The sequence below is a fragment of the Cygnus olor genome, chromosome 3 (assembly GCF_009769625.2).
Source record: "Cygnus olor isolate bCygOlo1 chromosome 3, bCygOlo1.pri.v2, whole genome shotgun sequence".
Lineage (NCBI taxonomy): Eukaryota > Metazoa > Chordata > Aves > Anseriformes > Anatidae > Cygnus > Cygnus olor.
In genome coordinates this window covers 110,578,516-110,602,145 of record NC_049171.1, presented here as the reverse complement: position 1 = coordinate 110,602,145, position 23,630 = coordinate 110,578,516, and the positions used below count along the sequence as shown (strand labels likewise).

The 23,630-nt window shown below is 46.6% G+C and overlaps 2 protein-coding genes and 1 long non-coding RNA gene across 12 annotated transcripts in view; 1 reads left to right on the top strand and 2 right to left on the bottom strand.

Annotated features, from left to right (window-relative positions):
- CEP68 (centrosomal protein 68) overlaps nucleotides 1-12,748 on the bottom strand; it is an 18,822-nt gene extending 6,074 nt beyond the window's left edge. The window contains exons 1-4 of one of the 9 annotated variants that reach the window (XM_040553132.1): nucleotides 7,296-7,315; nucleotides 6,601-7,034; nucleotides 5,399-5,586; nucleotides 791-1,198 (exon numbers count right to left, since the gene is read on the bottom strand). In XM_040553132.1, coding sequence (XP_040409066.1) covers nucleotides 791-1,198; nucleotides 5,399-5,509 — 519 coding nt within the window. In that variant the 5' untranslated portion in view covers nucleotides 5,510-5,586; nucleotides 6,601-7,034; nucleotides 7,296-7,315. The other 8 variants (XM_040553138.1, XM_040553137.1, XM_040553131.1 and 5 more) reach the window with 8 other exon arrangements.
- Nucleotides 7,497-22,782, top strand: LOC121068120. Of its 2 annotated transcripts, XR_005818611.1 has the most exons (4): nucleotides 7,528-7,567; nucleotides 9,443-9,513; nucleotides 10,518-10,619; nucleotides 12,550-22,782. It is a non-coding gene; the product is annotated as an uncharacterized LOC121068120 (long non-coding RNA). The 2 variants fall into 2 exon arrangements; XR_005818610.1 differs by having other exon boundaries at nucleotides 7,497-9,513.
- SLC1A4 (solute carrier family 1 member 4) overlaps nucleotides 19,504-23,630 on the bottom strand; it is a 29,115-nt gene continuing 24,988 nt past the window's right edge. The window contains 1 exon segment of the mRNA XM_040553149.1: nucleotides 19,504-23,630. Coding sequence (XP_040409083.1) covers nucleotides 23,396-23,630 — 235 coding nt within the window. The 3' untranslated portion in view covers nucleotides 19,504-23,395.

Sequence of the window (23,630 nt, the reverse complement as noted above, 5' to 3'; positions counted from 1 at the left end):
ATGCCTCCTACACCACTGGGAAACCCCAGCAGAAAGAACCGGGAGAAACATTTCTGACACTTAGGGAATGGTGAATAATACTCGCATTCTGTGCCTGGACAAAAAGCCCCTTCATGCAGCCAGGCTACAGAGATAAAAGCCCAGCCCGGGATCTGCCCGAAGAGGAGGCTCGAACGTGAACCCTGCTCCTTCTGTGGGACTGCACGCAGCTCCTCCGGGCCTGCACGGGATTTGTTTTTACGGAAAGGCATCTCGAGGACTTGGAAGGCTGCGTGAGTCATTTGGCAGCCACAGGCACTGTTACTTAAGGAGCTCCATCTTGAGCAGCTTCCAGCTCCACGGCGGCAACGCAGGAACCAAGGCAACAGCTTGGGCATCGGTGCCCGATCCCTTCCCCGCCGCGGGAGAAGGGAAGCCCCCAGCAGCTGCCTCCTGCCAACACCCCCAGCTCACATTTTTAAGCGCTGACGTTTTTAACTGCTTAAAACCGAAGGGCTTCTCCTTCCTGCTTGGGGTGAGGGTGTTTCTGGCTCACCTCAGCACGGTTTCAAGCACGCAGCAGCTGGCAGGGCAGCAAACGCAGTGTCAGGGGATGTGTACTTTCCTTCTACGCTACAGAAGGATTTTGTTTGATGTCAGACAAGGTCCCTCACCTCTGGGCCTCTCCTTCCACTTGAAATGAAAGCTCTTTGGGGCACACACTCCTTCCCTCTTTCACAGGGCCCAGACAAACAAATCCCCACCTTGCCTGGGCCTGACACAGCAGCAGCAGGCAGTACAACCCTCTTACCTGCTGCTCTTCCGAGGAGAGGAAACGGTGGCTGAGGTGAGGATGGGAATCACCGCCACGAGCAGCTCTGGACGTGGGTGCCAAAGGGACCCTGGGAAATCTGGACGTGGGGGCTGAAGACGCTTCTCTGCAGTAGCTCGAGCCTCTCTGGGTGATACCAGCGACCAAGCAACCGTGTCCACTCTTTGGCAGGCTCTCCATCCCTTTCAGGGAGGGTTTGGCTTCCTCTGCCTCTAAGAGCCAGTGCACGCTGTCAGCCAGCTCTGGGCAGTCCGTGTGTATGTCTGTGTAGTCCCACCTTCCATAGCACTTGGCCTTCTGGCTCAGCGAGGCTTCAGAGAGGGATTTTCCCACATCCAAGGCCATCGGCACAGAACTCCTGAGAGGTGCTGCTGCGGCCTGGGCTCTCTGAAACACACAACACACGGCAGCACCTCATCACCTCCCCTCATCTCCTCGCGAAGCAAAGAAGCTGGCTACGTTTAATAGCAAAGATCATAAGCATGTTCTGGAGCAAACCCCCAAAATCATAAAAATCACGTCTTGGAACGTCAAGTGAACACAGGGAAGAGCAAAGTGGCCTTCCAGTCCAACCGGTGTTTCCTGGTTTCCGTGACAAGCCGTGCAGGCACAAACTAATTAAAAGCTCTTACCGCTCCGGGAACAAACCTGTGTTTTACACCTTGCTGGCACAGCACAGCTCTGTCCTGAATGAATAGCCAACCTCACCAACAGTTCATTGGGCCCAGATGAGACATCATTAATTAGAACCTAAAGCATGTATTAACGTGGCTGAGCCCTGAAGGGTGCTGAGGTGGAAAGTTGAGGTTTTTTTTTTTAAAAGAAAAATACAAAAAACTTGAAATGGAAGCCACCCAGAAGTTAAAAGTATATAAAAAAAGTTAGAGGGGGAGGTAGGAGGCTATAAAACCCAAATCTTGGCACTTCGCTGTGCAACTTCTACCCCAACTCACAAGTGTTCATGAAATCAACTTCTTGTGAAAGTAATTAGTGGAAACACTTGCTCAGCTGATGACACATTTGCAAGCAAGCTGTAGAGCCAAGCCCACTGCATCTCACTGCAGAACCATCAGACAGCTCTCCTGAAGCCTGAGCCCCGGAGCCCTGTAAATATGTGGGGCTCCTTTCTCTCTGGTTTCGGCCTCTGATTCACACACGTACACACGCCAGAGCACGCCTGTGCCTGGCCGCACGCCTGTCAGCTCAGACAGGTCTGACAAAAGCCATCTCAGGTGACTGGCTTTCAGACCACTCCTAATTTCCACCCGCACAGTGACGGTTTGGGAAGCCAAGGAGAGTGCCTACTGCTGCCTCTGCAGGCCGAGCAACCCGAGGCAACGCGTCGCAGCCTCTCGAGGAGCCATGTGGCCGGGGCACGAGGAGCTGCCCTTGTATTGGGTTTGTTTGCTTTAGCAGCTGCTCCCGGCGCTTGGGTAAAGTCCTGAGAGGGTGCTGGGGAGGTGGGACGGGCACCCAGCTCCTGCCGGGGATGGATTCGGGCTCTGCAGGCACTCCACGCACAGGGATGCTCTGCCAGCACCCTCTTGCTGCCCTTGCTGGACCCCCGCTGAGAAGCTGCAACAGGGTAGAAGAGTTGGGTTTTAATAATGCACACCGAGCACTGTTAGGAAACAAAGGATCCCGGCAAAAAGCCAAGTTTAAAAAAAAATGTGAAAAATGAGCTTGTTACAGCACACAGCCCACCACTGTAACTAAAGCTTGTGCTGTTTGCATACCCTCGTGATGCAGAAGCAGCTCTGCTTTTCAGACCTCAGTGGCTCAAATTTGCCCCCTCCCAGCACCCTGTAAAGAGGGCAGGGCTCCCCCCAGGCGGGGTGAGGCACTTGGCAGCATCAAATCCCACTGGCAGCCTCTCCGAGGTTACGACCTGCAGGGCCTCTGCTCGCCTCCGAGCTCTGATGCAGTGTAGCTCAGAGCAAACATCACCAAAAACAACAACCAGCAATGGGGCAAAGTGCTGATCCTCACTGCGCTCGGCGTCTATCTACAGAGGGAAGGAAGAGTGTGCTTCGGCTGGTGTCCTTTAATGCTCACTAAGCCAATAAAACGATAACGTGAATGATCCATCTTGTCAGCTAGCACACTGCTGCACAGGTCCCCAAACAGGGAGCCTACGAGCTCTCTAATCCTCCCCAGGTGGAAGCTCCCAACAAAGGCTTGCAGAGGACAGAGCCAATTTAAGCTAACAAGCATGTGGCAGGTTTTAAAGCGCTTACTAATTAGGCTAGCTGGGTCTGGGCAGATTCAAGATCATAACTTCAGGCAACAAATACTACCCCCTCCAGGGAAAGCAGAAGTCATGGGAACAAGCAGCAGTTCGGGCCACAGGATGATCTCTGTCAGCAAAGCCGCGCTCCTGGCTTTCAAAGAAACACAGGCTCGCTACGTTTAGCTAAATCAAGGCGACTGGAAATAGCACACGGGGAATCTTGTTTTGCAAATGTGGGCCAGCGCTGAGCGCCTCTGCTTGCATTTGCCAAGCTAGCAGGAGTCAGAGGTACTCCAAGGAACAAATGACACCTGGTGGGCTCCCTGCAGAGGCAGCCAAGCAGCGAAAGCGGTGCTGCCAAACTCCCCACGTCCAGGCTTCGCGCTGCTCGGTCACAGGCATGCATCTGGCAAAGCTGCTCGGGCTCCTCAGAGCTTCCTGAGCACCAAGGCATCTTCCAGCAACACCAGCGCCGAGCACGAGGAAAACATGGACTGGTTTTGCTGGTGCTCATCCAGCTGCAGCTGGGCCAGCGACGGAGCAAAAAGAGGCCAGCCAAGGGAGCACCAAGAGCAAATTCAACTTTAAAAAAAGGAGGAAAGAAAGAGGGTGAAATTATTATTATTGCTTTTTAAAATCATCTTTTTTCTCCCATTTTTTCCCTGGGACCCTGGCCTCTCACCATAAAGGGATGGCAGCAAGAGGTCACTTCAAGCAGCGACACGCTGCGAGGAAGAAGCATTTTGGAGCTTTCTGCCACTTAAAGTAAGGAAAGGCAGGCACAGCCCTGGGTGACAGTGCTCTGCAGAGCACGAGGCCCCGTGCAGCTGCCTGACCCTGCGACCACCAGGGTGAGTTCTGCATGCTCTGAGTGTGATTTCAGTGCAGGCTGAAGAAGATGGGGCTGGCGGCTGCGCTGCTGCGAACAGCAGGGGGTTGCGTGGCTTTTCTGGAGCCCTGTGCCCACCTGTCCCCTCCGCTGCTTGTTTCAGCATCCCTTGCTCCCCATTTGCCTGCACAGCACAGCCCAGGCTACAAAGGTCACCCCTGTCAGGTGTGCTCAGGCCAAGCAGCAGGCAGGAACGGGCTGCAGGTAGGTTTGCAGCAGGGGGTAGAGAGAAGCTGGTCCCTAGCACGAGGGCTCAGGAGCAGAGCTCTGTCCTCAGCACTGAACAGAGAGGGCAGAAACCTTAAAGCCACCAATTCAAACAATACTTGGAAGCGGGGAGCAAGGCAATACTCACACCCTCCATCAGCGCCTTTGTTGTGAGCTGGTTTTATGACCTGCCTCCCCGACAAGCAAGGTGCTCCCACAGGCAGAGCCAACGTGCTTCTATAGCACGAGGGCAGCGGGACGACGTGCTGGGGCTCCAGGGGAGACCGGGTCCCTGACGTGACCCACAGCAGGCACTGTAGCTGCTCCTGTGTTATCTTCCTCCTTCCTGAATGCTGACGGCCTTGGGGAACATGATCGCCGTGCAAGTGCTAGGCTGCTATATTCAGCGTGGCAGCAGCTGCGGTGGCGGGCAGATAACGCCTGGACTCTCCCAACCCTCCATCCCGGGCTGTTCCTCTAGCCATCACCTGGATTCATTCGCTTATTTGTCACGGTCACTCAGGTCACTATCACGTACAGTCCTATGCATTATCATTTTATCCTAAAATTGATAATTTTGTGCTCTTTTTACCCCCCCGAAAAAAATGGATATCCAGGTAAAACGGCATGGTAATTGCAAGGAAAGTAATTAATAAACCTACCCCTTTTACATATTATACAAGTCTATCATAAAAAGATACATGTGCTTATCTATCTTGCTTAGCAGTAGGTAAATTTGTGATGCTAACAGCAACAGCATCCCAAACCATTCACAAGCTCACAAATCCACCTCTGTTTTCTGTTGCACCAGCACAGCACACGCAGTTTCTTCAAGTATTCGGTACAGTTTTTATGACGGTGGTCTTCTGGATCCCAAGAGGCAGCACGCTATTGTTTGGCAGTCCTAACTGGTTTCCAGCCAGCTACTTTGCTTTCAGAACTAATTTCCATGTTTTGTTTGAACAAGTCACGCACAGAAGTCCTGGCGAATCGAATGCCAAAAGGTCAAGTCCAACTTACGGGTGATTTAAATGCCCAGAAAATCCTCTGAGATATATTTGTGTGGCTGGCTTTGAAAGCCAGGGTCTGTGCACCAGGGAGAAGTGACACTTGCAGTTGGATTCCTGCTGTTCTAACCCAAATGGCCTAACGTGCAAAAATAACAGCCAGGCTGACAAATTTTAAGGTACCACGTATTAAATCCCAGTATCCCTTTCAGAGCCTAACAGCCTGCCTGCCCCCTGTCCTACCTCGCACTCACCCTTTTTGGTGCTTTCCTTCCCGACAAAAAGCAGGCGACTGAGCAGGGGACATCACTGGTGATCAGGATGTGAGCGGACATCCCAGCAGCTCGCTCCCTTCTTGCTGGCATGTTTCACATGCTCGCAGTGCCTTCCCTGTGCCGTCATTAAGCAGCAGGCAGGCATTTATGGCTGGATCTCCGAGAAGCTAACACAAACCCAACCGTTTGGGATGTAGGTTCAGTCCCTGACTTCACGGCTTAAGAAATGCTCTTCCCTTCTCTATGCAATTCTCTCTCATCATTAATATGTATTTATAGTACATCACGCTGTTCACATGAACATAATCCTTTCAATTAAACCCTCCCCGGGGGCTTGAAGTTACCACAGTAAGATGTATTCACATCCCCTGCAGCCAGCACACAAGCAGGAAGCCGCTCTTTCTGTACATTCAAAAGTGATCCAGATTTTCAATTCCATCCAAATCCTATCAGCCAGCAGGGCTCGAGAAACCCACAGATTAGGACACAAATGCCTTTACAACCAGTTAATTAAAATTAGAAAAAACAGAAAAGAAAGAAAAGCTTAGCAAGGTATCAAAGCATACTTCATAGGTTTAAATTTCATGTGCATTAATTAACGACCAACCTTGGCACACCTCTTTGTTTTAAAGAGATGCTGTACATCGCTATTTCTATCAGATTTAGTGGCTTAAGTCTCGCGTCAGTCAGCCCAATAATAACAGATACCTACAGCCCACACACTCAGGGCAGCTGGACAATAAGTCGTATTTAAAAACAGACTGAAAATGCAGTTTCTGTAAATTTTCAAACACTCCTCCTCCTACTACTAATGCACTAAGTTACAATTCCCAAGAGCACCTAGACAGTAAGGTTTCTCACCATTTTCCAATACTAGTAACACCGAAGTTTATGTTGCTGGTGGCCAGGACGCACCAAGATCGAGCCCCATGACGGGATGCGAGCCCCAGCCCTTGGCCAGGACAAAGAGAACCTCGACACAGCCACGAAGTGACGTACAGCCACGGCTTTAGGCACAGCGGAGACTTTCCACTGGCCTTAAAACCCCAGGAAAGCAGCCAGAAATCCTCACTACAGCGGAGCCTTCAGTTGTCTCACCAGCAATGGAGCAGCACAGAAACAGCACTCATGGCCATTTCTCAGATAAAACAATGAATGAAAACAAAAAGCTTTTTATTCACCTCAACAGGGGCAAGTCCAGAAGGAGTAACGGGATCTCTTCGGAAAGCGATCCCTCAACTTTTTCCCATCGTCAAGAGGAAGCTGCCTGCCAAAAAGTTGCCACAAAACTCTGTGGAAAACAAGGGCTCTGCCCCAACCCGCTGCGTCCCACCGCCATCGCTCGGCCCACGGGCTGCAACAAAAGCGGTGACGCGGCCAGAGCTTCCGTCCCGGGGTCCTGCTCAGCTGGGCACTTCTTTTTGTTTGGGGATCACACGCACTCCCGGGCACTTCTTTTTGTTTGGGGATCACACGCACTCCCGGGCACTTCTTTTTGCTGTTTTGGGATCACACCCACACCAGCATTGCTTTTTGGGCCTGCAGGATTTTTTTTTTTTTTCATTGCTGTTTTTCTTTTTCTGGCATGCTTTTCTCCCGAAAAGCCCTTCTGCGGCTAAAAAAAAAAAGGCTCGAAATCGTACTTCAACCCCACCAAAAAAGGAGAAGACCAGCAGGACCCACCGAAGCATGCCCTATTAACGCAGCAACCACGGCTGCAACACCGCTACCTCTAACGGAGAGGGGCCAAAACAGCAGAAGCCGCCCGCTTCTCCCCCACGGACACTCCCCGGGCTCACGGAGCCCCCGGATCCCCCCCAGCAGCTCCCCAGGATCCCCCCCGAGCCCCGCACCCCCGGGCCCGGCCCGCACCTACCGAGCAGCGGCCCCAGCACCCCCTCTCTCCCCCGGCCCCGGCACCGCGCCCCTTTCCCCTGCGTCTTAGCCAATGGGAGCGCGGGGCGCCGCGTCACAATGGGAGCACGGCGAGCTGCCGGCCAATAGGAGCAGGGCGTGCGCCCCCCTCCCCCTACCGGGGGCCCCCCCCCCCCCCCCCCCCCCCCCCCCCCCCCCCCCTTTCTTTCTTCAGGGCTGCTTCGGAGAGGCTGGGAGGCTGCGGCAGGGCAGGGCCCGGCGGTCCTGGGACGGGTTCGTGGGGGGGGGGTTCACGCAAAAAAGAGCCATGTCCCCCGTGAAGGGGAAGCCCCTTAAAACGTAGCGTGTTGCCCCAGGGAGCCGGCTGCCTGCCGTGCTGATTTCAGCCAAGTGGAAAGGGTGAAGCGAAGGCAGCTGGGTGCTGGTTTGTATGGAGCTCGCCTGGTTGAAGCTTTGTGTGCCTCCAAAGCTGCCAGACCTCCTTCTTTCATCCGTATCACGCTGCCAAATCCAGCCAAGCTCCTACCCCAGGTCACTCACGGTTGGCGAACACCGATGCGGACACTTTGCTGTTGGTCTGAGAGCTCAGGACCTGAGCTTCCCAGCGAGAAGTCTCTGCAACGAAGAGAAAGGATTTAATCCGTTCTGCGGGTGCTGGCACTTCAGGAGCAATTCCCGTACCTACGACACAAAGCAGTGCTTGCTTGCAATGATCAAACGTGAAAGTGCTGTACTTCTGTCCTCTGGAAAGTTGGGATCGAAGTCTCCATTTTGTTTGTGGGGTTTTCACCACTTCGGTCTGTAATCGCTTCCAATTTGAGTGGTCTCGCACTACAAGCCAGGCAGTTAATGCTCAGCGAGGAAACCCAAGGCCCGGGTGTGCACCACATACTCTTGCAGAGCATTCGCACTGGCTTCAGCATCAAGTTTCAGTCTAACAACGCAAATGTTTGGGGGAGACATCAGCAAACGCAGGGCTTGGGCCTGACCTATGTGTTCCCAGAGCATTGCTAGGGATATTAATAGTGCTGCAGGGGAAAGAAAGAACAGTTGGAGCCGCTTTGCCACCTTTTGGCCAGTAATATGGTATCCTCTATGTGTGGGGGTTCCCTGCGTTTGGAAAAATATTCTGTTTCTGGTGCCGGGCCTTAAAGAGCCACAGAGTTAATGTTACGTGTAACCCATCAGTTCACCTGCCTGTCTCGCAGCGGTACCATCCGGGTGGGAAGGAGCTGACACAAGTCTTCCTTGCTTCTGTTGGCTATGTGGAAGTGACTGACGTTATCCCCGTCCTGTGTAAAAATGGCTCAGGCACTGAGTTTCAACATACCTGTGTTGCAACCTGGCAGCGCTGCATTCCTCGCTCCTTAAGGACGGGCAAGCTCTGTGACCCATGCTGGTGGGCAGGAGCCGTCCGGGCACAGGGCACAGAACTGCTCCGACCCCTCTCTGTGAGGTGCTAGCAGCCCAGCTGTGGTGATGTGCTCATGCGTTTTGCTATTAGCCCCGGCGTTAGCACTCGGATGCCTTTGGATGTGCCAGCCCATTCGGGCAAAAGGAGAGGTCAGGCTCTGTTTGCTTGTCACTGCAAGGAGACAGCACAGCCCCCTTTTGTATTATTAAAGTTCCTTTCAGAAGGTTTCACCTAGGCCTTCCTTGCTTTAATTTATGCTCACCCTTTCTTTAGTCCTTCAGCCCCAGCCTGAGCTATGATGTGGGTGTACCTTCTGCCAGACCTGTTCCTAAATTGATCGGTCTCACAGGACTGGGGAAGATCCTTTTCTTCCTGGGGTTAACAACCCTTTTTACCCACCAATGTCTGGATTTCCATGTCGTGGACCATTCCCCTTGTTCTCTTGATTCACTCTCCCTGGGACACGCTTCTTTGAAGATCAACACCTAAACCTGGTCCAAAACTCTAGCACAGGCCTGGTTATGATAAGGCAAATCTAGTGTGGTTCTCCAGGCTGTGTTCCTGTTTACACATCCTGGTATGCTACCTGATTATTCACATAGCAGGGCACTTGACTCATGCTTCAAACTGCCCGTAACTTCCTGATCCAGCTCCTTAATCCACCGCTTCCCGACAGTATTTGTGCAGTTAATTATTCTCATCTAGATTAATTCTTCGGATCCTCTGTTTTCCAGACCCTCTGCCAATTTTTCTGATGTTGCTCTGCATTTCAGCCCTGCCCTCTTCCCTGTACCTTTTCTTCCAGGTGAGACCTGCAGATTTCCTGTTCCAAAACGGTTGTCGTTAATCAAATACTTACAGCCATATGGTAGGCACCTGGGGAACCCAGTCCTTCAGCTGCACATTTACTCTAGTAACATCTGAGTAAGCAGGTTCACTTCAGCCATGTTGCTTTAGCTTCTTTTTAGTTATAAAAAGCTCACCAAAAGCCTAGAAACCTTCCCTTACCTATATATTGAGATCACGTAAAACATTTAGATAAAAGTCACTACTGCAGTGTTACTAAGGCTTTCCAAAAAAAAGGTAGCTGCTCCTTCTCCTTCCTAATTTTGCAGAAACACCAGAAAATATGACTTAAGGGAGCTCAAAGCAGCTCACAAATAAAACATACAAGGCAGGATTAATGAATAATTGAGGAAAAACAGAGTGATACCTATTTTAGTGTCAACATTGAAGTGCAGGGAAATTAAACTCACTGTTAGCAGCTGGACAACTTCGGTTCTTTACCACTTAGTTGCTCAGCTGGACAAAGTAGAAGGATTTAGCCCAAGAAAAAGGCCAAGTAGAAACTGCACTTCTCCTTTTTGGCCACACGATGTACCCATCACACCATAAACATCCTGGCTTAACTGCTAGCAACATGCAATCCAGCCCCAAAGGCAGGTGTTTCCAGTTTCCACATTCTCCCAAAGCATCTCCTTACCTCTGTCCAGGCCGAGGCAGCGTTGTCATTCCTCCAGAACACCCAGGCAGTGCAGATGAAGGCTCGGTGCTGTTGTGCAGATGGGGATGAATGGGACAGAGTTGTTCTAGGGACAGAAATGCTCTGACTTTCCTCTTGTCAGCTGAAGGTGATGCATTGCTGTGGAATAAATATGAGCCAAGTGGTCAGGACGTGGTGGCAGCTTTCAGTCAAAATAAATTATAATGGCAATGAATAATTGGGACTAATTTGACTTTTTAATTGTGAGATTTTAACACTGCTTTCGATGGGGAACTTGAGGGATTTCTTTTTCATTCTAATTCCAGGGTTGTATTGGTCCTTTGTCATTTGTTTGTTGTCCTGAGCAGAACTCAGAGACTCTTCAAAACCGGAGTTGTGATCTGCACGAACCAATCATCAGCACAGAGGTTTGTAAAAGAAATAGAAGGTTTGGTATAAATTTAAAATTAGTTAATGTAAGCATCACAATAGCAAAGCAGTGGCTTGAAGAATGATGCCATCATAACAAATGATGCCATGCCTAGCAAAAGGTTTGGCCTTTGTTGTTTTTGCCAAGCTCAGAAGGCCTGCGCACAACTAAGACCATAGCACAGTCAACTTGTTCAAAGAAGACCCTGCTCTCTGATAATAGGAGGATGGCATCGGGGTCGCAGCATACCACATCTCCTATTCCTTCTCTTGGCAGCCTAGCAGGAAGAGAGACTGCAGCACAGGACCATCAAAAAACAACAATTCTTAAAGATTATTAAAGAACTCTCCAAAAACTAGGAGATTTAGTGAAGATTTGACAGCCACCATCCCATTTTGCTTATGTTGCACTCAGGTGATTTGGACCAGACCACTTGGACACAAATTTTGTGGCTTGCGAGCGTGAATAAATGAAATCTATAAAAAATGAGTGTGAGTGGGTAAAATCAGCTTACATGCAAATTCTTTAAATAAATACCATATTCCCCTTCTGTAAGATCTTATTCTGAGTTTGGCTACACTGGTTTCCTAACTCAGCAAGAATGGTACTGCTGAAAGGACAAAGCCCCATGCCTTAAGGAAGCTCAGTGAGCCAAATTACTTGAGCTAATTAATGTTGCAGTACCAGGGAAGTAATGTTTAATCTCAGTGGCTCTGTTGCTGTTGGTTGGAACCTGCTCAGCTTGCAAGATTTGAGTTACAAACATTTGGAGGCCTCCCTCAACCTCTGGTAGCTGTAGGCATCTCCATCTAATTATATTGTAGCATACCACAGTGAAGAGAATCCAGATCTGCCTGATTGTGTACAAGTTTTTGTGACACAGTAATTACAGTAATTTACATTGCATCGCTGATCACTATCCCGTGGAGATGGTGAAGTCTAGTTACCCAAGACTGTGGAGTGGCTTTGTGTTGCATCTCTGGTCCTAGGTTTCAGAGCCAGTTGGTAATTTGTCTGGTCTCTGGCATAAAGTTTGACAAACCCAACCCTTACGATCATGAAGATAACTTTCAAAATGTGGAAATAAATTCCAGCTGCTACCCTTCCTGCCCAGTCTAAAACCACAGGTATCCTCCTTAGCATGGTGGCTCTACTCTGACATCCAAGATGAAAGAACTTGCAAGAACAGCAAGTTAGCTGTAAACTTGCCAAGCTATTTTCATGCAGATCACAGCTCACGAGACTCCCAAGAGGTACAACATACTTGTACGTTCGCTTGAATGCCCATAATGGGAAGACAGCAGAGATCTGATTTTCAATAACATCACTCCACATATCTGAAAGATGACCTGACTATTAGCACAGCCATACCACACAACCTGTTAGACCCAAACCATTCCTTTGATAGCAGAACAAAATGGTGTTGTCTTTCAACCTTTTAGCTGACTCACAAAGCACTTCCCTACAATTATATCTACCTTAATCAAGCAAACTGAGGATTTAAAAAAAAAAAAAACTAATCTGCTCCTTGGCCATAATTGGATTTCACCTCCACATATTGAGTTACAGCAGTAGCAGCTGCTTTTGTTATAAATTTATTTTAAATGCTTTTCTTTGTGTGAACTACTAAAACGTGTGGTCTGCCTTTTTAACCCCTCACTAGAGTTTTTAGAAGGAAAAAGTGAAGTACATTTTCTTGAAAGCTCTCTTCTTAAAAAATGATTGAATTACTATGAAATTTAAAAGCATGTGGCCAGATTCGAAGGTGGTGGTAGAAATATCATGCAAAACGTTATCTGTTTTGTTTAGTGTAAATAACAGTGCCTGGCAAGCTCTAATAATGTCTGGACTGAGTCAGCTGGGACTCAGTCTAGTGCTTGACGTGGTTCTCATTAAAGACAAAGAAATCACTCCACATTTTTCCACAGGTCTCATAAAGCTTCATGGCTTTCAAATGGTGAGGCACTACAGCTCTGACAATCACCACTTACCTCAGAAAGTTTCAGAAAAGCTGCTTGTTTCAGGCAGCAGCCATCTCTGTATCCAAAGCTGACACTTGAACAGATCGTGACTAAGGTGCAAGAGCACTCCTCTGGCAGCTCGCTGGTCCAGCAGCGTTCCTCCAGGTATCTCCTTAAGGTTTCAGCAGGGAAGCAAGAAGACAAAGACACAACCCTGAGGTCAGATAGGCTTTTTGGAAAACACCACATTCATAGATTCATAAAATTAACATACCAAGACAATACCATTACAATTTGTAAATCACACGTGCACAGGTCCTTCAAATTACACTTCTTTCTTCTGGTGCTCGCAATTCTTATGAATTCGCACCCTTCTTTTTTAGTTCCGGGACCTGAATTTAATGCTTGAAACTAGCAAAAATACACTTATATAGTAGATTTTTATCAGGATTTGTGATATTCTGCATCTCAGTATAAAATCTACCCTACATACAAGCTTTTAATGGAAATGTTGTATCAAAACCACTTGTTTCCAAACCCAGGTCCTCAGTTCTGAAACCATCACACTGATCAGACTGGGCATGGGTGCCAAATGCAAAATTACCCCAAACATACCAATCTATTGCAAAGGATTTGCTGCATGATTTCTCCCAAAACTAAATCCTCTTCCAAAGAATGAAGTCTGCTCATTTGGCAGAACAGGCAACAGGTCTGTCAGCCCTTGTGCTCCACTATGATGCACGTCTCTAAAAACTATGTACTAGTCTCAGCTCTCCTGAAGACCTTTTAGAGCTGAGTATCTGTGCAGAGGGCTTGAAGAAATGTTACCTAGCATCAGGTTGCCATGAGCTTCAGGGGAAGGAGGTAAATGGAATGATATGCAGTTAATCAGTGACATCAGCATGCCAGCAAAGGTCATGATCTTGCAAAGTGGACCCAAACACCAAGGTACACGATTTTCATTCAGGGGCATTTCCAACGGAATCACAGAGTTTGCTCAGGTTACGGTATCAGCATGGAGCCCGAGATCCCAGTCCAGTAAAAGGCCTGGCCAACTAGGGCAAACGTTGATCCAGCTAAAAGGCTAGGTCTTCTCCAAACAAAGACCAAAACATGAATTCTATTTGGGGTGATTTTTATTTCAGATTGAGAAGCTACACAAAGAGAGAACAAATATACATTTCCATGACAGAAGGGAAAAAGAGAGAGCATCCAATTGTGTCACCCTTCTAATGCAGCAAACCATCTCAACCTGAACCACAGGACCGTCTTCTCCCCAGACGGGCAGGGAGAATTTTAACACCGAAGAGAGCCCTACACAGTAAACATCTGTAATATCTACCCCAGGGTCACACCCCCCAGACACAGCAATATGGTCCTTTTTGCATATCCATCTGTTCTCGGTAGATAATAAAAAGGCTGATACAGAGTCACGTGGATCAAACCCACTGCTTTAGAACAGGAACAGTTACAGAAGTTCACAAGCATCAACACACCCACATGGCACACGTACACAATGGAGTGATTGCTCTATGTGCATTCAGCAGTAGGTTTTATCTGAAGGCAGGTACCTTTGTATCTGTGAATTTGGATTGTACTGGAGCAGATGGCAGTGAATTTCAGAGTTCATCCGTGTGTCACTTTATTAAAGTAATTAATCAAATGGTTTAGCATGTAAAAATACAAGGATCCTCCCTTCTAATTAGAGCGATTTGTGTTCATGTAGAAATAAAAGCACACAGAGGCAGGACTGCTGACAGAAAACTTAGAGGATAAAAGAAACCTACTTTCCCAGTCTTATAGATCAGGCTTTCACCTCACATCAGCACATCTTGTTCTCCCTCCTGTCTGTAGGGACAACGGAGTCTCTTGCCTTTGGTGCATAGTTTCAATAAAAACCCAAACAAGGCACCTTTAAGGGTAGTAAGGCAAATCGCGTACCTCTGCGGCAGAAGGAGACACCTTGTGTCTTAGTGGTGGTCCTGCTGTCCCTGAATCTAGAGGGCTAATCAAAACCTTCACCCTCCCTAAGTGTGAGTGAGTCAGTCTCAGATTACCACAAAGAAGAAGCAATTCAGAAAAAGAGGCACATCTCCCCTTAGCAGAGGTACACACAGTTATTTGTACTGCTACTCACAGTCTCCACCCTGCACAGCATACACTTTGTGCATGACCTTACAGAAGTGTAGCCAGGATAGTAACAGATTTAAGTCTAAATAAGACTACGTTCTTCAAAGACTGGAATATTCAGGAATGGCAAACATTACCTCTATGTTGGTGCTCAGGGAAGTAACGTCAACAGAACATCCATTGTGGGGCAGACCAAGGAGGCAGTAAGGGCTAGGTTGGTCACAAGTTTTTGAGTTATTAAGTGCAAAATGTCATTTAGGTATTGCCTTCACATAGGGTTGTTTGTTTTTTTCAGTCCAGCTCCTCCTCCGAAGTTGAATCTTTGTCTTTGTCCCCACATAACAGGATGGGAGGTATTCTACGTCCTCCCATGGAGCTAGAATATCTTTAAGTTTAACCCATGTACTATAGAAGCCTGGTCCTGCTGGGGTCTCAGCAGATTTTAAGGACCGCAGCAGACCCTGCAAGAGGGACACAGAGAAGGAAAACTGATCTGAATATCAGGAAGCCTTGCTTCTGCATCAACACTGACCATCTAGAAAACACATTTGTCTTGTGTGAGGCACTAATTCATGGGAGTACTGTGAGCACATAAAATGCCTCTAGCTGCAGCCGACAAGTTTTAAAAATGTCCCTTTATTGGGCATTTCAAGGACATTATCTTCTTAAGAGGACCAACTCAAACCCCTATGCTGCTGGGGAGGTATCATCCCCATCAGAAGTCCATAGGCCACTGAAAGCTCATGAAATTACATTAATGCACTCTAGCAAAGACCCTGGCTCGTGTATTTTGTGGCATTCCTTTGGGTTCTTAAAAAGCTGCCATCCGTACCAGTTAATACTTGGGGTATTTTTATGGTTAAGCACATTTTTTTCTGTGGGAACATACAGCAGGGGTTTTAGGCATGTGCAAACAGTTTCCTTAAGAAAAGATTTCCCTTCACAATTTTTTTGTGCAATCTGTAACAGAAATCAAGTTGTACCAACACGCCATACACAGTTTAACCTCGGTTACTAAATACACGTCTGCAAAGAAGCTGATTATTTTTCTCGGTGTTGTTATCAGAAGGACCAAGTGAAAGATACCCTAAGGAACATCTAATACTGAATTTCTTGGTCTCTGTGGCTTTAAACCACACTGTTAACTTTGCATTACAAGAGGGCTGGCTCAAAATTCATTTCCTCGTGCTGCTTCTTGTTGGTATGCCTGCTTGCCTTGCAAACAGCATCTGTGGCCTTGTGGGAACTTGCAGCCTTGGGGAATACAAGTATAAAAGTCTCTCGGGTGGGAATTTGAGTCAGAGCAGTTGGCCTGCTGAAATGTTCAGAGCCATCACCTCCTGCTGCCACTAAGATCAGTGGTTAAATCCAAATGAGATTTCACAGGTGATGAGGATGATATGTCTGCTGACACTGAGATAGAATCAGGCCCTTTGATACGTAACCATACTGTGAACTCTTGAATGAAAAAAATAGTTTTTCCTCTCTATATTAAAAAATACATCCTAGAGAGAAGATAACCCTACTTCTACACTTCTTGTCTTTCATCCTCCCTAAAAGATGAATGATCATCCTGCACTATCATGCTATTAATATGATGGTATAAATACTCAAATTATTTATAAACCCTCAGATGTTAACTTTTTTAGGGGGGTGAAGTTTGTTAGCTAACAACAGCCCTTCAGGATTCGAGGTCTGCTCCTAGCCCACCTGATGATTCTTCACTTGATTCAAGAAAGCATCCTTTTCCTTTTTTCTGCGCATACTCACTGCTGGAGCTGTGAAATTAACTTCCTAAGATGGTGCTTCAGATGCAAAGAGAGAAAGCTATGGGAGTCCTATAAAGCTCTTGATCACTTTTTGTCAAAGTACTCAGGGGCAACTGTCTCGATGCATTGCCTAATGTTTGGAAAAAGTTTAAGACCATTTGCCTTATCCATTTCCTCCCTGAAACAGGAGCAGCAAGTGAACACGGCTTTCATCAACATGCTCACGTAGATAACAACAAGCTCATCTTTGTCCTCAGAGAATAAGGGCTACCATGCATTTATCTGAAGAGAATTTGTCTCAGCTACTGTGTGAGGAGGAATGTGGGTCAATCCCTGATCCAGAGCTGTACTGTCATTTCTCTGTGGTCACGGCGAGCAGCCAGGAGCAGCTTATCAGAGCCCCATGCCGCTCTGCTGTATGCTTAGTTGTTGCTCAGTGACAGTGTGCTTCAGAAATATCAGCACTCAGCCTCTGCCTCCCCTTGCAAAGCCTTGCCAGTTGGGGCAGGGATGTGCATCATCTCTAATACATGCTGAACAAATGCCTGCAGTCTTTCTGATGCCATCCATATCAAAACCCCAAGGAAAAGATGCTTCCTTCAGTGCCATAGTTTCTTTAAATATTTAACTGCCCTATCCTCTGTGATGCTCTGCCTGCAGTCCTCAAGATCTTCCTTCTTTTTCTCCACCCTTTGTCCCATACTGCCACCAAGATGACTTGTCTTGTTAGCTGAAAAGCTCTTCCATTGAAGCTAGACAGAAACTAAGCTGACAAGGCTCTTAATTTAGGTGTTGAATCCATGGTGAAGCCTGCTGTTTTACCTAAACATGGGCTTTCATCGCATCCTGGATGGAGATGGAAGGAGGAAGACAAAGCAGAGCAACTCGATCTGACACCAGCTCCCACTCTTCCCATGAGTTAGCCCAGCAAATGGATCTCCTGTCAGACAGTCATTCACATTTTAGCACAATGCAACTCTGACTTCATGATGCATACTTTAATTATTTGATTCCCTTCCGATTTTGGATAAATTTATTATTATCCAAGATTTAGTGCTCTGTATCTTAAGAGTGCTTTACATTATCCTCCACATTGTTGCCTGTGAGAGACTGATAAGTATCTGTAAAGCTAATTTACAGAAAAGGAAGCACAGGCAGAGAATTTGTGTGACCTGCCTAATTCTGTGCTGTTCCATCAGTCATTACAAGCATGTCTGGAAGTGACTGTAAGCTGTCATGGCCCAGTTAAAATTCGTGAAAATGTGACATTTTTCCTTGGTGAGAGTTTGTCTTTTGACCCCTTGGCTTCCTACCTGAAGCACAATGCTTGTGACCTGTGGAAAGGTCAGGGGAAAAATAACTTCCAACAGGATGTCTTCTAGGGACTGAAAAAATGTGCGGTGCTAGCAGAAGATGGGAGTGAAGATTCAGCCCAAAGTGTTGAGCGACACTACAGATCTTTGCAGAAAGAAGCAGTGGCTTTATACCTTAGGCAAGCCCTCAAGGAGGCAACCTCCAACATATGCAGAGCTGAAAGAGGAAGCTCTCCTTTCAACAACAAATAGTCTCAGTTTTCATTATTTCTACTGTAAAATATTAAAGCACACACAAGAGAAGTAATCTAAGAATGGTCACCAATGGATCATGTTTAACTCTGGCACCGTCCACAGCAAATGCTCAGGGCAGAGTGCAGGAACAGAGCAAGCACATATGAAAGCTTCCTTCCCCTCACACTATCCTCACAACCTCCCAGTGCCTCCAGCTCAGGGCACTGCCTCTTCAGGTAGTGACAAGGCTGCCCAGCAAAGACAAAGCAGAGGTTGGTTTACCAGCCGATTCTGTACTTGGCTGGCTCCCCATTTCTGTTATGTCAAAAGGACACAGTCCTGTTCGTCGTGACACTTCAGGAAAACCCCTGTTTGGCCCTAGCTTGCAAGATATGTCCCAAGAGAGGTCTAAAGGCCTTTGGAATTACTGAATCTTGTAGTGCAACTACCAACATGCTAGCAGGGACTCAGCTAAAGCTCAATTCCTGGTGATAATGGGTGTTTACTGAAAATATTCTAACAGCCAAGTGCTGGCACCCTTCATTGCTCACTACTGCTTGTCAGGCAGTCATGTCATAGCTACGTCTCATAGCACAGAACCTTTCCCAGGATGAGAGACAGATGCTGCTCAGCAAGCACTCTCTAAGCAACTCTTAAAGAGTTACTAAGCCTCACAAATCCTTGTTGAGGTAAGGGCAGGAGCAAGGCAGAATGCAAAACACATTCCCAAGGACCATCTGAAAACTACATCCATCACACACAGAAAAGCTTAGGGCATTTCAGAAAACGCAGTGAGATGAAGTAGTGACTGATAAAGCATGGAGTAGAAATTCTGTCACAGAGAAGAAGTAAAAGATGGTCCAAACCAGTCAAAGGCACTTCACTGAAAAAGAGAAGGTAAAAGGGAAAGAACAGGGTCAGAGTGAAAAAAGCATTGGGTATGCCAAAGACTTACAAACACTTCTCTTCCATATTCCTGTATTTTTCTCCTAAAAAGTAATCATGGCACTAGAGGGTTGGGCATCAGCCGTTTATAGCCTGCTTTCCTGAAATGAAGAGGCTTTTCTGATCACAGGGCTGCTGTGTATGTGCACCCTCCCTTTTCTGACCAGTAATACTAGAATTTACTACTTTTTTTCCAGTCCCATTTCACCAGCGCAGCATGAAAGTCTCCATCATGGTAATAAATGACGTATATAGAAGGAGATGCCTCCAGTACTCCTCTTGAATTGAAAGGATGTGACTGGAGCTCCCCTTGTGAGAAACAGCTCTTAAAAAGGAAAAATAGCAGCAGGAATTCACTCTTGGACCCAAGACACAAACCCATCAGAAGCCTATAAATGAAATGAAAATGAATTGTGGCAGGAAAGGCAATGGCATCCCCCAGGAAGTTGTGAATACCTTAAGAAAAACACCAGAAGGGATGAAAAGGATCTGTACTTTCCGAAAGAAAGACTAAAACCAAACAAGGAAAACAGCATTATCTAGATGGAATTTATTTCCTCCTGAAATAAAAAGCAGCTGACTAAAGGATTCACTTTTACAGTCAAGTTGGGAGAATTCATACGTCCACTCAAAAGACACTGAAGTACCATACTTGTGACAGATTTGTGGAGTGCCTGGGTAAGAGCAGAGCAGGTGCCACCAGCTGCACCTGCACTGCTGCTGAGCACCTTCTTAGCCAGCTCACAGCCTCTTGGTATGAGGCTGCATGGGGACCTGAAGTAGGAAGCTCCCAGTGTAGCGCTGCGGGTCGAGGACTGCATCTAAAGAGCACAGAAAAATGCACGTCCTCCAACGGCCCTTCCATTTTTCTCCCAGAGACCTTACCTGAAGACCTTGACCACTTAAAGCAAGTGTCAAAGTCTGCCATCTCAGTCAGGACTCACACTGTTACAAGGGCAGCTGTTGGAATGTGTCATTTTTTTTTACAGTCCAAGAGAGTGCAATAACAGATCTTTTACATTTGTACCTTAGGAAAAAATAATCTGAAGCCAAGCGGAGAGCCCTAGAAGATATGACAAGGCCATCACAATGAATGGGAACATCACAGAAAAATAAGAAATGTAATTTCTGACACAGATAATAACATAAAGGACCAAGAAGATATTTGGAAAAGCAGTCATTAACCAGCATTCACGCTTCCATGGAAAACTCTGGGACCCCTCTTGCTGCGTGCGAACAACAAAAGAACTGGCAGCTTTCTAAATCTAAAGTAGGGTTTCTGCAAGATTACAAATTTCTGGCAAGATAAAAGGCTGGTCCTAAATACTCAATGTTTCATATAAACCCAATGGCACCTGGAGGAGGAGTATTAAATTTCCTTTGTTCAATTCCAGCTATAGGAATGATTTGGCCTCCTTAAAGCTCACTGCTTTAACAAGCTTTACACAGGACTAGACATTCACCTTGACACGAAACATGGCAATCCACTAATGGGGACTCAGAGATGCATTCTTCAGCAAAGACATTTAGCTTCTGCATTGCTAGTGGAAGATATTAAGACAACTCTGAGATAATTGGCATTAATTTAACCATTTTCTGGGATCTACTGCCAGAAAGAATGCCCCACAGCCTACATCATGCTGCTTAGAGGAACAGGGTACAATCAAGCAGCACCACAGGGAAGGAAGATCAATAAAGCAGTGGCTAGGTGTTGTCTGTGAGGAAGCCCAGCCTTCACTCACCCCTAGAGTACTTTCATCTGTTGGCAACACTAGCTCTGGGTTGAAAAATCAAAACTGAGCAACTTCCTATTCTCAAATGTTGCTGTGACGCTTCACAGGAATTACCGTTTGGGTGCTGCCTGGTCTCATGTCTTCAGCTGAGCTGAATGTGTCATGGTGAGGGAGAGCATCAAAGGAGCTAAATGTCTGATGGGAGATAGAAATGCATCTAACAGAACCCAGCCTGCAGGGAACAGTTTTGATTTCCAGTTCTCCTGAAGTATCCATATGCTGTTTTAAAATCAAAATATTTGCAGTTCTGGTGCATTCACATTTTTCCATGAAACATCTAGACTTGTTAAAAAAAGAGGGGGGCGTAGAGAACCATTTTTTCAAACCTCAAACATTTTTCAAAACGCTTCTTACTTGTTGACTTTCATTGTCAGCTACAAAGCACAGTTTTAGTTTCCTGAGTTGAAAGGAATTGGGATGATTCTAACTGGAGGAAATGCAAAGTTTCAGCAGGTCTTGATCTGCCAAGAATGAAATAATAAATATTGGCCAAAGGATGTCCCTAGAGAATTGTTTGTCTTCTTCCATTTTTAAACTGAGCCAACAATTGATCCAATTTTGTGGACATGGCTATAAATAAGCCACTTAAAAAGAAACTTCACCTGTAGTTTCACAGTGGGCTGACTAATCCCTTCTTACTTTGTTTGCATAGTGCTGCAGCACACAATTAAACAGCCAGTCATGACGCACTCACTGTGTTCTCCCTCAGAGGTGGCCACATCTCATTCTGAGCGTCTTTTTGCAAAATTCATTGTGTCCCTTTACCAGGAAAGATGCTTTGCAAATGAAGGCTGCTGCTGCTATAAAATTGGAGCTGCCTCTTCCTAGTGCCGTGAACATAAACATCAGCAACGGGATATCTTTCCAAGATAGCTTCCTCTGAAGCAAGAGAGGAGAAAGAAAAGGGGAGACTTATCATTATTGTACATCAAAGCTAAGTGTAAATATATATTACTGAGTTAACAGTGTGGAGGACTGACCGCATGCACTCATCTCGCTAAAGCAGCCAAATGAAAGTGTCACAAGTCCAGGCAAATCTTGGCGTATGCACAGCTATCATTTTGTAACTACGTGCTGTCCAAAATGCCAAGAGAAATCAACAGGACTTTTGCAATGTTTGCCGGACTTTGATCAGGTTTGGGGTGCAAAATCAGGAAGTTTGTGGTAAAGGAAAAAAGGTGGAGTCAGAATCCAGAAGCATCTGGATCAGCTTCAAGCAAAGTTTACCATCTGCCATTAAGCATTACCCCAGCCCAGCACCACCCAGAAGTAAATGTAAGCTGCTGCTGGAAGTACATTTGTAGCAGGACCAAACTCCTAGCAGGATCACGTATACAACTGTCCTAACGCTCAGAGATCACTGAACGTTTGTAACAGGACCAAATTCCCAACAGGAAAAGGGATACAACTGTCCCAACATTCAGAGATTACTGAACGTTTGTAACAGGACCAAATTCCTAGCAGGAACAGGTATGCAACTGTTCCAGAGATCACTGAGGTTAGAAACTCACCTCCTTTCTTCCCCTTTCAAGCCAACAATCAGACCTGCCTGTCGTCAGTTCCCACATGTGTTCAGATTTTTTTCTCCCCTGTTCAATTTTGCCGGAAAAGGGATATGGCTTAATTTGTTTGGACTGACCCATTAAACAAACATGAGCAGGACATGGAGTGCTAGCAAAGGTGCATGTGTGTTTTCATGAAGGGAACTGACTTCTTGCTTTCTTGATGTCACAGGCAAGCCTCTTTTAGACATATTTATGCTGGAACAGAATCCACATTTTTTAAGCCCCAGAGGGATTACTTTAACAAAATTTGTGCTTCCTCTGGACTTTTTTCTCAACAACTTGCTAAGAGGGGAGGAGAAAACCAGTTCCTGATCTGCTCTAAGATATCCTTCGTTTGGTTCCAAAGTTTGGGAATTACTCACCAAAAGGCAAGAAAGCTGCTATGAGCTGCAATGCAGTGGGGGAATGGAACAAGGTTTGGACCCCTGTGATTAATTCAGATATGACACTTTAAAAAAAAAAAAACAAAAAACTACTTTCCAGGTTCTATTTGATGTTTTCAAGTGACTGGAGAACAGGAGAGGAAGCGGAGTGGGAGAAAAATGTTGCTTCATATTGTGTGTATAATTGACAGTAACTGTTTCCAGGCAAGAAACTAAATTAAAGCAACATTCTCACCCACTCTGGAGTTTCTAAACTGTATCTCCATTTGAACAGCAGCACAATAAGCTTACTAATTTCTCCCTACAATAAGCATTTACTGGGATTTGTCTACTTCCCCACCTCCAACTCATAAGGGCCTTTACTAACAGATTTCTTGTAAAAACAGAAGTCTCAAATGGCATTGCTTTCCCCTACATGTATATGTGTGTGTACATGCAACACATATATACATGTATACATGGGAATTATCAAAACACTATTATAAAGCCAGCGTTCTTTCTCGCTGCCCCTTCTCTCCCCAACCCACCTCCCTCCCCTTCCCGTGGTCAGCAAATTTCAAAACAGACTGGAACTTAAAACTTTCAAGAGCCATCCAGCCCTTGTTAGCACTGCAAACGTCTAGGTGCGTTAACAAGTCCCCGGTCCACTTCTAGGACGCGTGTTGACAAACGGCCTCTAGTTCACAATACTGATTCCTTGGATTCAGGGTCTGCTGTACTGGTTGCGTTGGAGACTTGGTTTTTGTGGGTTACCAAAGGCGACGTCTCCTCTTCAGACTTGCTGTTAGCAACTGCTTCTACGCTGACTTCTTTTAGCTCCTGCTCTTTATCTTTCTTGTCTTTTTCATTCAGGTAATTGAGGATACCTGCTCCTAGGGCGTCCCCTTCCACATTGACAACTGTGGTGGTTCGGTCC